At 25.8% G+C, this 13,757-nt stretch overlaps 1 protein-coding gene across 1 annotated transcript; it reads left to right on the top strand.

Moving 5' to 3' along the window:
• Positions 1-4,118: 4,118 nt before the first annotated feature.
• LOC145829443 (meiosis-specific nuclear structural protein 1-like) lies at positions 4,119-13,481 on the top strand. Its single transcript, XM_082937228.1, has 11 exons — positions 4,119-4,277; positions 4,906-4,997; positions 5,319-5,463; positions 5,834-5,984; positions 6,840-7,035; positions 7,389-7,517; positions 8,017-8,086; positions 8,464-8,631; positions 9,009-9,184; positions 10,448-10,614; positions 13,099-13,481. Exons 1-11 carry the CDS (start codon positions 4,182-4,184, stop codon positions 13,209-13,211), a joined length of 1,503 nt encoding a protein of 500 aa, XP_082793354.1. The 5' UTR covers positions 4,119-4,181; the 3' UTR covers positions 13,212-13,481.
• Positions 13,482-13,757: the final 276 nt, after the last annotated feature.

Below are 13,757 nucleotides of genomic sequence, written 5' to 3'. Positions count from 1 at the left end.
AAAATCCTTATATTAGTAGTATTAGAGTAGTTAGTTTCTTGTTAAATTTTATTGTAAATTATAGTTTTAATTTTAACTTTTATCGCTTGTTTATTTACATTGTTTTAATTCTAACGAGTTTTATTAGTAAACCAAATGTGTTTAGCATAAGCACTTATTTAATTTTTAATATTTGATTATTACGTCATTTTATATTTTAGAACTTTAAACTCTGGTATGATTTTATTTTATTTTGCATTCATTCCAACTTAGCAAGAAACAATTTCTTATGAGCCTTACTACAAAAGTACTAAAATAAATTTAAAGAAAACTAAATGTATTGTGTTTTATTTTTTATCAAGTTTATGAACAATTTTTTCGTTTTTGATTATTTAAAAAGATTTCACAAAACTTAAACTTTATAAGTTTATAAAAATTACTTAAGTAAAAATTTCTTAGAAAGGTTTCTTTTGTAAAAGTATTTCCCTTGTCCTAGACAAGACGTTAATGGGTATTCAAGTGGTGTGCGACTCGATAACAGAAAGGTTCTTAGTGCACCAGGTCCTAGGACCAAATAATTTTAGCTTATTTTTTTTGTTCAACAAACTATAATTACTTAAACTATAAAAGTGTTTATTAAAACTTTGAGAGCATTCAAGTATTAAGAAAAGCCAAATTGTTTCAAAATATCAACAGTTAGTTGCCCTGGATATCTTAAAACAAAGTAAATAAAAATGCCTAAATTTTGTGGGAAAATAGAATAAAAGTAAAATATTTCAGGATAAAAAATTATAAATGTCACATTGAAGTTGTTGGTAAAAATTTAAAAGATAAGAAAGGTTTTATCTCCAAAGTTGTTCTCCAAAATAAAATTATATTGAAATAATTAGTTTTAGAATTATAAATTTTGTAATAAACACTAGTTGCTTACAAAAATTAAAACAATTTTATCATAAAATTAATAGCACGTACATTTAGCTTGGTAATAATCAAAACTTATAAAAGTTTTGTTAATTGCCTAGCATGGTGTCAGACCAATATCAAGCTGAAATTATACTAGATTTAAGTTTTTGGTTTTTATTTTTTCATTATTGTTTTAAAGTTAGCTCAAAGTGTTAGTTACTTGTAAATGGTGTGCAGCTTGATGACCGAAAGCTTTCTCCACACCAATCCATTGACCTTAGTCGTGAGTGTTCACATTTTTTTTTCTTTCTTATTACATTTATGTCTTTTTTAACCATAATTTTAGGCTGAAATTCAATGTTTTACAAATACATAAATATACTTTAACTTATTTCTCATACTTTAATAAACCTTTAGTATTAATTGCTTTTATAATTACAATATAAAGCAGTTGTATAAGTACAATATTTTATGTTGATTAAATATAGTAAAATAGAGGTTATTTAAAATTTTTGTTTTATTAATTTGTGTTAATATCTTTTTAGACAAAACAAATTAGGTTTTAGATATTGAATTTTAACCTAAAATTATGTTTAAAAAAGACATTAATTATAATACAATTTCAGCTTGATTTTGGTGCGACTTCATGCTGGGTAATTACCACCTTTTTTTGTGATAACAGTTTGTTGTTCTTTCTTATAATAATGCAAATTTATATCATAAAATTTGTTTATTCTGTATAGTTTTGTTTGTACTTATAATTATAAATTTTCTCTATCACTTGAAGTGGATGAATAACTTATAGTTTTTGGCTAAGAACAACTTATTGTTAGTTTTTCACTTACAAAGACTTCTGAACTTTTTAGATAATATTTTCTTTTTTTTAGATAAGGTTTTAGCTTTTTGTGTTTATAAGTAAGTTATTCATAGAATAATGTTTGACAACAACTGAATGGGAGTTTAATTTTAGGCAGTGATCAAATAACAAACTTTTATTTTTATTACAGTGCTAGCAACCTATTACTTGCTTGAAATGTTAAAATTTAGGTTTTTCCTACAACTTAAAACTTATAATTAAAAAATTTAGCCTTTTGAGCTTTTGTCAAATTAAAAGCCAGCAAGGGTTTTTCATTATTATTTTTTCTTTTGTTTATTTCAAGCCAATGAATTGTAAAATGAGGGATGCTCACTGTTTTCTACTATTTAATTGTATTTTGTAGTAGGTTTTATAGCATCAAAGTAAAAAAAACCTAGAATTTTAGGAGCTTTAAAAAAATCCTTGGAAACTTGGAAATTAGAACAAAAATCACTAAAAAACCTGGAAAAATTATCAACTGATTAAAAAAAATCATGTAAAGTAGTGAAATTTTGATTAGATACAAAAAAGCTATCATGTAAAAAAATATTAATAAAAAAGATTAAAAACATGTATAAAGTAGCTTTACATTATCTTTACAACGCTTTTATACTATTTAAAACCCATTTTTACCTTAAACTTATTATTACTTTTTAAATTGACCAGAAAAATATTTTTTTAATCTAGAAAAAATCTTTAAAACCTTTGGCAACCTCTAACTACCATGAACATTTTACAATTTAATAAAACTTTAAGTATCTATATAAAATTATATAGATTCAAATAACTAAATTTGGTGAGTACAGTAGGTTTCTTTGAAAGGTGCAAACCAAAAAGTACAAAACAAATTATTTTACTAGACATTTTTTTTTTTTATTTTGTCAAGCTTCATTTAATTTTTACAGTTTTATTACTGTATTAATACTTTATTAATTTACCTGAAGTAATCTTAAAATCTTAAACAGTTTTTTTTTAATAAAATTCAATTGTTTTTGTTTCTTATATTACTAAAACTATTATTTCTTCATATTTACAAAAGTTAGACATAAAATTTTATTTAAACTATTTTAATGAAGTTTTATTTAATTTATGACCTATCAAAATTAAGTCAATTTTTAGTCATTTTTGCATTAAAAATAAACTGATAATGAAATAATTGCAGTCCATATGTTTGGTAAAGAAACTTTAAAAAAAGTTTAGGTAAATAATTTATTCAATTTTTTTGTGCTGTAAAGACTGACTTGTAGTATATAATCTTAATTTTTGTATAAGAGCATATTCTAACTAAAAATAAATTAACTCCTTTTTATTCTTATTATATGGAAAGCTCACAAAATTTTGGTTGAAATTTTCTGAAAGCTAGCATAAAACTCTACAAAATAAGATTACTCAGTTGGACCGCCTATGGCCTTAACACAGTGTTTAAAAAGTTTTTAGTGCACATTTTAAGATACTTCTATTTAGCATTGTGTGTCTATACTTTTTATTTATTCTCCACAAAGCAGATAAAAAATTAAAATATTGTTATTAAAGGCATCGGGGAGAAATAACTTTTTTCACAATTTAATCCTATTTTATATAGTTTTTACTTTTTTTTTTTTGTTTATTTTTATTATAAAATTTTTGTTTTTTTCTTATTATTTAATTAATTCCAACAGAATTTTTTACACATGACAAGGAACATTTTCTAAAAATTTGAGGTATTTATTTCAAAAAACGTAAGAGAAGATGAATTTTTAGTGAAATATTTTTTTTGCCATTTTACTATATTATACTTATATTTATATTGTAGTCTTTGACTTTGACTAGCTATATCTCAAACAATTTTTTGAATTTTTATAGTCTGTAAAAAGCATTATGTAGCTTAGTTAAAACTCCATAAAATAAGATCAAAATCTTAAAAAAGTTATTTACCCCCTTATGTCCTTAAACTACTATTAGTATTAAAATTAATATTGGTATTAAACCATTAGGTTTTTCTAAGCTTCAACTTATTTTGTAGTGCTTTAGTTCACTAAAATTTCTACATATTGCTAAGCAACATTACAATTAGAAGGTTAAATAAAAATACTTGACAAAATTAAAGATTTAAAAAAAAGTTTATTACATATGTAGTGATTATAATTTTGGATTTAATAAAAGCCTTAATGATATAAAAGTTTTCAGCAGAAAAACAAAAAGAGTCTCATCATGTGTTGAACGATCCTGCCAATATTAATTTAACTTATATAAATATTCAGATTTTGTATTTTTTATTTGTACATTTTTTCAAGTAAAATCAAGTTTCTGTACTAGTTTTTGATTTAAAAACCAAAAAAAATACAAAAAAAAAAGATTGAAAAATAAGTACAAAAAGAAAATTTGTTCTCAGATACTTTTTTTAATAAAAAACATAAAAACAAGCCCTACTGATATCAAAGTTAAAGCACAACAACCAGAAAAGATGGCTACATCTAGAAGAATCACAACTGAAATGTACAATAAGAGAGTTGCTTATGATGCAAGAAGAAATGATCTTGATAATGATTACTACGTCTCTGTTAGTAAGAAGTTTCATAATAATAAATTAAACTTTGTGTTTAAGAATATCTCTATAAGTTTGAGGCGCAAGAGATTTTTTTACTTTTATTTCAAATCTTGAGCATTGACCAAAGGTAAAAAGCATCTTTTTTTTATGCTTATGCTTTTATTATTTTACATGTAAAAGTCATTATGATTTGCAAAGTTTTCAAACTAAATAATATAGTACTTAAATACGTGGGTTAAAAATTCACCCAAAAAGTTTAAGCAAAAACTTTAAGGTCTTCAAGTAAAACTGATTTAAATAAAATTTTAGTGATTTTAATTGCTTACTAGTTTTACATTAACTTTTTACTACAACAAGTGTTAACGAAACAAGTTTTAGCTCTGTTTTAACAGCCATTCAGTAGTTTAAAAATTAAGTTGTATTTTTTACTTAATTAGTTTCTTATTTTAAATGTTCATTTAATTTTCATTGTACAATTTTGGTTTGATTTGTGTTTTCTTATGTTGTAAAAACTTTTGTATTTAGGTAGTTTAAAATTTAAAAGTTTACCACATTACTGGTTTATAACTTCAAACAATTAAAAAGTAATCAACTTTTATAATTTAATGCTCTAATTTGAAACGTTTATGTCAATTTTTAGGTAAAGACAGACCAAATGTTTAAAGAAGTTGTTGAAAGTCAAGATAGAGTTGATCAGTTAAGGGATTGCAAAAATAAAGCAAGAATTCACAGGTTTGTTAATTTTTTATTGTAAAAACAATATCTTTAAAATAAATTTAGAAATCCTCAGTTTTTTTTGCAAACAACTGAAATTTTTCCCAAAAAATATTTGAAGTATTTTAAATATTCCAGGTGTTTTGTCAGTTTATAACATAATAAATCAAGAATCAAAATAAAAGTTAATAATAATTTCTTGTTGGCAAATTTATACATTTTTGATCAGACAAATTGAAATTGCTAAAAAGATCTAATTTGTTTGAAATACACATAGAAAACATTATTTTAAATAGCATTGGTATGTTTTTAATTTGAAAATTTCAACAATTTTAATAGAGAAAGATTAATGGACGAACAGTTGGTGAGAGCCAGGCAAATAAGAGAACAAAGAATAAAGCAGGCACAACAAGAAAAAGAACTGGCAGAGGAAATGGAAAAAATTAAGTTGAATAAAATGAGAGATGAAAAAATAAGGCAACAAGTTTGGATTTAAAGTATTATTTTTAAATAGTTTAAGATGACTTTTATCTAACCAAGTAATTAAGAAAGAGTTTTAGTAATTTTTTAACTACTTTAGAATTGTAAAGTCTGTTTATATGTAAGGTAAGAATTATACTATAACCAGATTTCATAAAAAGTGACAAGAAGGAAGAAATTTCACCAAAACATTTCTACGACCCCAATTAACAAATTTTGTGTAAACTTTTAAAAAATAACTAAAGTTTGATAATTCTATTTAAAAGCCAAACTTTGCTTGCCAGAAAATATTTTAAACTTTGATATTTTTCTAAAGTCCTCCAACTTAGATTAATAAAACAGATGTAGTTTCAGTAAAAACATTTTTCTTACAGGTAAGGGCAAACAGTGATGAATTGCGTGAGCTTGAAAAGAAGCTGAGAACCGGATACATGAACAGAGAGAGGGCAGCTCAAATAGCAGAGAAGAGAGCTCTCTTGGAAGAAGAAGTCAAAAGAGAGGCTGCCATCAACAAGATCATTGCTAGTTAGTATCTTATCACAAATAACAGCTTTTTTAAGCTTATTGGTTGTCTTGTTTAGTTACAGTTTAGTAACTCTAGTTTGATGTAACTTAGTCTGAAATTTTAGTTACAATGAATAGAATGTATACATATAGTTATGGTTTTTCTTTAGTAAATCTGTTTACAGACAAGCACAATGTTTTCATAATTTAAATTATTCAAACGTGAGCACAATATATATATTTAATTAAACATGTTTAAACCCAAACACAACAATTTTTACTCTTCTCATGCAATAAACACATTAATTTCAAACAAATTTCTTTTTGCATTTTCCTCATGAAAATACTTTTGTGATAAAAAAATTTTATGAACAACATTTTCCCTCCCTATTTAATTAAAGTTTAAAGCTGATCACAAGATTTTTTACTCTTCATATACATATTATATACATGCATAACAGGCATTGTACACACATTTCATATTGCTGTTTTAAAATCTTTTCATAGGTGAGTAAAAGATAGAATTTTTAATTAAAGTTGTTTAAAATGATTAAAATTACTTACAGGCAATTAAATCTGTTTAAATTAATGTTTTTTATTTTGATTAAATCTGTTTACAGGTAGTTTTGTTTACATGTGAGCACAAAATATAGTTTTCAATTAAATCTATTTACAGGCGATTAAATGTGTTTACGGGTAATTTTGTTTTTTTTTTTTTGTTTTCCTCATTAAAAAATCCTTTGGGGTACAAATTTTCTTAATAATATGAAATTTCCCTCCTTTTTGAAATGTGTTCACAGGCGAGTACAAGAAACAATTTTTAATTAATCCTGTTTACAGGCGATTAAATCTGTTTACGGGTAATTTTGTTTACAGGCGAGCACAAGAGGGCTCAGATAGCGGAGGAGCACCTCGATGTTGAGAAGCACGATCAGATGATGAAGTACCGTCAGGAGATCGAGGAACAGCTGGAGAGTAAGGAGAGGGAGAAGCAGGTCAAGTACGAGGAGTTCTTGAAGGAGAAACTGCTGATTGACGAGATCGTCAGGAAGATTTATGAGGAAGACGCAAGGTTGTAATGATATCAACAGATTTTTATTTGATGGGTGATGATTAGGAAAAATGAAAGGTGAAATTTAGGTTTATTTTGTCAGGCTCTGAAAATTTTTACTTTTTTTTTAATATGAATAAATATTACTTCCATTGGCACAGAGTTTCAAAAAAATCTGAGAATAAAATCAAAAATTACTTAATAGTAAATATTCCTTAAATATGCTGTTAGTTTTATTTACTATAAAAGGTTTAAAAGTTCCCCACAGAACAAAACTAATGCGTGTGGTAAAAGTTTAAGCCATAAAAGTATAACTTAAATATTTTAATTAAATATATCTGGGTTTTTTAAAATATTATTTTATTTACTTAAAGATCTGAGCAAATGCGTATAGAGAAGATGCAAGCAACAAAGAGGTATTTGGACGAGTTCACAAGAACAAGAAATGAATGGAGAGAACAAGAAAAACAGAGATTTGAAGAAGAAAATCACAAGATTATGAGGTTTGCTTGTTTTTTATAGAAAAATCATAAAATTATGAGGTTTTTGTTCGTTTATAATAAGAAATTCATAAAATTTTAAGGTTTGTATTAAATTATGACAAAATGAAGAATCATAAAATTTTGAAGTTTTTGTTTGTTTAAAAACATAGAATAACAAAATTATGAAATATATCTTAACTGGTGTATCAATGTTTTTAATAAGCTTCCAAATAATTTTCATTTGAAACATAAAACAGATTAAAATAGTCTTTTATCCACATTTGGGCGTTATATTGACTTAGAAATTGTAGTTGACCAGAAGTAACTTTTAAAATCATAAAAATGTTTGCACTACCAATAAGTAGATGTGATCTAAAACCGTTTTTTAAAATTTATATCTAATTAAATCTATTAAAAAATTACTAGTAGATTTAAGAGCTTTTATATGTAGGTCGTTTAAGGTTATTTTATTTTTATTAGTTCTGTCCATTATTGACAAAATTATTAATATTTATTTTAGATACGCAGAGGAACAAAGAGCTAGAGAAGAAGAGAGAGAAAAGATGAAAGGAAAGACATATGAGCAGCAGGTAACTGAAATAAAATTGAAAATTTAATTATAAAAAAAAATAAAACATATGAGCAGCAAAAGAGTAAGATAAAAGTGAATAAATTCAAAATGAAAGGATAAACTTGAGGAACAAGTAATAAAAACTAAAAATAAACTGTATTAAAAGTGTTAAAATTATGATGCCATAAGCATAGCGATTTTTATATTAATCAAATCTTAGTTCAACTATCTTTATTAATGTTTTGTGTTATTAGATAATTTATTTAAAACATTTCATACTAGTTAGTGTTTAGAACGAAAAAAAAAATATTGTATAATAATATAAAGATACAAGTAAAGCTAACAAATGATATCTTTTGAAAATCCATTTAATTTAACATATACAATTATCAACAGATGCAACTAGCTGAAAAATTGGGCAAGCAATTGGAAGAGGAGAGACTGAAGAGAGAGGAAAGAGAGCAGATCAAGTTGGAGCTGGCCTGGGAAGAAGAGAGGAACGAAGAACGAGAGAAGGACAGAGAAGAGAAGGAAAAAATATTGAGGAACAGAATCCAAATGCAGGTAAGAGAAATTTTAGAGTTAATACCTAAATGTTGTTTTGATAAGGAAAAAATACTGAGAAACAGGATTCAAATAGAGGTTTGGGGAATTTTAAATAAATATTTTATTAGTTTTTTAATAAAGAAAAAATGTTGAGTAACATAATGTTAACACAAGATTTACTAAAATTCTTAATATATCTACCAACTTTTCTAAATAAAATTTAAAAAACTAACTTTTTTTTACTTCAAATACGTTTTTAACACTTTTTTTTTTATAAATTTACACAGCAATTATAATCCAAGACTTGTTTTTCTCCTCAATTGGTGCCTACTTACCATGCATTGTACTCAATGTAAAACTCTTCTCTAATTTACATTTTGTTCATTTTCCAACAGGAAGACTACCGCCGCCAGATGGCGTTCAAGAGAGTGAAGGAGGAGGCGAACTTGTTGGAGGAGGCGGAGTTCAGCAGGCAGATGATGGAGAAGTTTGCGGAGGACGACAAGCTGGAGCAGATAAACAGCAACAAGAGGAGAATGAAGCAGCAGGAACACAAGAGAGCCGTGCAGAAGTTTGTAATTTTATGATATGTATTACAATAATGTTTAGATGTATGAGTATATATTATAATAAATAACTTACTTGTATATACATATGTATAAGTAGAATGTGTAGTAGTAAGAGTATTTAAACTTCATTAGAATTAGATTTATATATGATTTATAGAAGCGAATGTAACATGTGTAAAAGTAAATAAATTTTTGTATTTTTGTTTGTTTCTGTTAACAAGAGGAGAATGAAGCAGCAAGAAAACAAGAGAGCCGTGCAAAAGTTGGAATATTATATATATATATAGATATGTAGTAGATTGTAGGTATCAAACTAGTACTCAGGTGCGTATGTGGTTTGATTATTTGTTGTTTTTAACAAGAGAAGAATGAACAAAATCATAAGAAAGTTTGTTGATTTGTATTAATTCATAAAAATATAAGTACATGTATATAATGTGTGTGTAGTTGTGTGTATGATGTGCCTAGCATATATTTGTGAATATATTTGTTTAATTATCAAGAGAAGATTGAAGCAACAAGAGCATAAAAGAGCCGAGAAAAAGTTTGTAGTTTTTTCTAAAGTATATACATATTTTTTTTCTAGTTTTAAGTTCTCGCTAGTGTATAGAGTATGAGCACACAAGCATAGGTAGATGTACGTAACCTGTGTTTAAGTTAATATTGTTGTTTTATTCAATTCGAATAAGAGAAGAATGAAGCAACAGGAACACAAGAGAACCGTTCAAAAGTAAAAATACTTTTAAATATTTATATATATATTTACACTTGTATGCAGAAATATGTGTAATTGTATATCAGAATATTTCTGCTTTTTTTTTGTTTGTTTAAGCTAATAAGAGAAGGATGAAGTAACAGAAATATGAAAGAGCTGTGCAGAAGCTGTTTTAAAATAATTTTTAAAAAAGATAAATATATATCTCTAATAAGAATTAAAAATAAATAAAACACACGTTTCATGTAAAACTAATTGAAACTAAAAAACATAGAAAATAAAAAGCATAAACAACTTGAAAAAAAATTGTTTACTCAATAGCTTTTTTTAAATAAAGATCTGATATAATACAAAAAAGAACTACTTTTTACGGAAACAATTTTCACACATTTCAAATGAATTTTTTCTTTTGTACATCTTTAAATTTCTTAATCAGTTGGGAAGCAAGAATTTGAGATTTAATCAACTGTTTCAAATTTAAAGTGTTAATTGGTACACATAACTTTTCAATTGAATTTTAAATAATTCTCAATAAATCTCTCCACAACAGACTGCTCGAAGATCGTCGCAGGAGGTTCGCCGAGGAGCAAGAGAAGAAGTACGACGAGTACAAGGAGGCGCAGGAGATGGAAAGATCAAGGAGAGAGATCATCGAGCAGGAGAGGCAGAAGTTGCTCAAGGAGCACGCTGCCAAGTTACTGGGCTATCTTCCTAAAGGTGAGAAATAAATCAATATATATATATAACATTAATTACGCTGCCAAGTTACTGGGTATCTTCCTAAAGGTAAGAAATATTTTAAGGTGGGGTTAAATAAAGGGGAGAAAATACTATATATTTATATAATATTTGTATGACAAACATGTACTAATATTCTAATTTCGCTGCCAAGTTGCTCGGGTATCTGCCTAAAGGTGAGACAAATAAATAAATATATATATATAATATTACTTGCGCTGTTGGGCTATCTGCCTAAAGGTGAGAAATATTTATACACATAATATTAATTATGCTGCTAAGTTGTTGGGGTACAGTAACCTCTCGCATATTTACGCACTCGTGACGTTACGCACTCTCGTTTAGTTACGCATTTTAGAATTCTAAAAAGTTCAAAAAAAAAAATTCTAATATTGCACAAAATAGGTTTGTTGTATATTTTTAACTTAAAATATGCTTTTGTATGCTATCTTACCTCTCTATATCTTTAGACTTTGTAAACTTATGTTTCTTGACTTACTGATAAACATTTAGTTAATATATATTTGATACAATGCAAGACAAGTTTATCCTTGTGTGAACAAAGTACAAATTAAAAAAAGTTTTAGTAACACAAACAATTTTTATTTATTATTTTTATTATATTTTATATATTTTTGTTCAAAAGAAGGAATCCATACAGAACCAAATGCATATTTTTGTAAAAGACTATAGAAACAGATTTTTATATAGACACCACATCATTTCTAAATTGTAAATAAATGCTTAATTATAAACTGAATTTGCTAAGTAGAATAGTTTATAAATATTAAGTATCAAATAAGTCACATATAAATAAAATTAAAGCCAAAATTAAATTTTTATTTTACATAAATTTAAAACCTTTGTTTTTAATATATGTATAGTTTTACCTTTTTTATACTGTTTTTAGAGTAAACAAATTGTTAAAAGTTGGAAAGTCCCAAGTCTGCTTTTAACCAGAAGTAATATCAAAAACAGTTATTATAGTAAGTATATTTGGTATCTCTCGTATCTTTACGATCTTTCATATCTTTACGCACTTTTTCTGTGGACACAATGTGCGTGAATAAGCGAGAGGTTACTGTATTACTAATATTCTAATTTCGCTAGTAAATAGCTTGGGTATCTTCCTAATAGTGAGAAAAATAAATATTACGTATTTATTTATAAGTTTTTATATTAATTAAGTTGCTAAATTGCTTGGGTATCTTCCTAAAGGTAAACTTATTTAGATACAAGATTAGTTGTACTGCTAAGCTGTTGGGGTGTATTCTTAAAGGTTAGGAAAATAAGTCATAGTCGCCTCTCGCGAATCTACGCACTTGTTTAATTACGCATTTTAAAATTGTCAAAAGTTACAAAAGGAAATTTAAAAAATAATTAGTTTCTAAAGTTTTTGTGTGTATTGAGTTAGTAATATATATAACCTTTTATATATCATTTTAAACTCTGGTATAGAAGAAGATGGAATTTCAACAAAAAATAGATATTTGTAAATTTAGTTTGTGTCTTTACAAAAAACCTGTTGAACTCTGTGGCTTTGCTTTTTTTTACGTGTCTTAAACCCCCTTTGTACTTAAATCAAACAAGGTACAGTTTTTAATTTACTCTAAATATTCATGGCATTAAGTTTCATTTCAACTCACTATAGCTATTTTTTCCTTGCCCAGCTAAAAATAAACTTGTTATGCATGGCGTTAGAGAAAGACCTTTTTGTCTATACCATGCAATACAAGCTTAATCTTATGTGGCAAAGAAACATAGAAAAAAAAACACTTTTTTTTTATATACATAAACAATTTTTATTAAAATACTTTTCACATATGTAAACAACTAGAATGAAAACTATTTTGTAAACTGAAAAAATTGTGGAAAGTCCCAAACTGTACTTAATCAAATACACTATAAGAAAACACTTAATATAGTAGATATATTATCTACCTCTCGTTTAGTTATGTTCTCTCATTTAAATGCGCACTTTTTCTGTGGACACAATGTGCGTAGATTCGCGAAAGGTCACTGTAATGTTTATTTATGCGTGGTTAATAATTATTAGGAGAAAAATTCTCCAAGGGATAACAAATGAACATTATATAATCCTAATAAATAATACTAGAGTACTGGTATAAGAAAAATAACATTTTATACTATAATAAATATTGTATATAATAATAACTACGCAGCAATATATACCTCGCAAAATTGTTTGTACGTATACTAATATATTTTTGATTAGGAATTTATAAAACATGGTTTAAGTTTAATAAAAAAACATTTAGTTTTTAGAATTTCTTTAAAACTCTTGTGGTTATTAATAGTTATTTTACTTTATAATTGGATTTTAGGAACTCTCGAAACATCTAACAAAACATTTCTACAAATTTATATTTCTACTTTGAAAACATTTCCAGGAGTCTTTGAAAACTCTTATAACTGATAATATTTATCTAAATATTTTTCCAGGAGTTCTCGAAAACAGTGCTGAAATTGACATGCTTGGATCCCAGTTCAAAGATGAGTACTCCCGAAGGCACAGGGACGCATTCGAGGACTCCACTTTCGATCAGCAGATTTAATTGTTACGTCATAACACAGGTTGTAAGGTGATGACGTCATATTGATTGTTACAAGTTAAAAATTTTATTGTTTTTTCTTGGTTTTCAGTGATCTTTTATGTTTTGTAATTTATTCATTCTTTATTGTTGTAATATTTTTTTTAAAGCATGCAACTTTTATTAAAAAGCTTAATGACTCAATTCTGTGTTAAATTGTAATAAAGTATAACTTGTTATATATTATTGTTTTTTTTTGTAGATTTGTTGCTCGATATTGAATTAGTATAACTACGCTTGATTACAAATTAAACATATAAACTTTAAAATTTTACAGTTTAACATTAAATAAAGAAGAATACTATTCTGATTAAAAATAGAGATATGTCATATTTATGTATATATTTTGAATATTCAAAAGTTTCGTATAGTTTTTACCGTTTATTGCTATTATTTTACTTAATTTTTTATTAAAACTATATTTTTATAATCAATATCAGTTATATAAAGCTAACGTAACACTGTTTATAATTTTTTGTGGTGTAAGTTTTGGTAATTTTTGTGTAAAAA

The sequence above is a fragment of the Thalia democratica genome, chromosome 2 (genome assembly GCF_965202585.1).
Source record: "Thalia democratica chromosome 2, ktThaDemo2.hap1.1, whole genome shotgun sequence".
In the NCBI taxonomy this organism is placed as follows: Eukaryota; Metazoa; Chordata; class Thaliacea; order Salpida; family Salpidae; genus Thalia; species Thalia democratica.
Note: the sequence above shows the minus strand (reverse complement) of the source record. Positions and strands in the feature narration are given on the sequence as shown.

What these genes read in the sequence shown, in the direction of transcription:
- LOC145829443 (XM_082937228.1), top strand. Translation starts at nt 4,182, where the DNA reads ATGGCTACATCTAGAAGAATCACAACTGAAATGTACAATAAGAGAGTT. An exon ending in CATCAACAAGATCATTGCTA is followed by an intron (nt 5,985 to 6,839) that starts GTTAGTATCTTA and finishes TTTTGTTTACAG; the next exon opens with GCGAGCACAAGAGGGCTCAG. An exon ending in GAAAATCACAAGATTATGAG is followed by an intron (nt 7,518 to 8,016) that starts GTTTGCTTGTTT and finishes TATTTATTTTAG; the next exon opens with ATACGCAGAGGAACAAAGAG.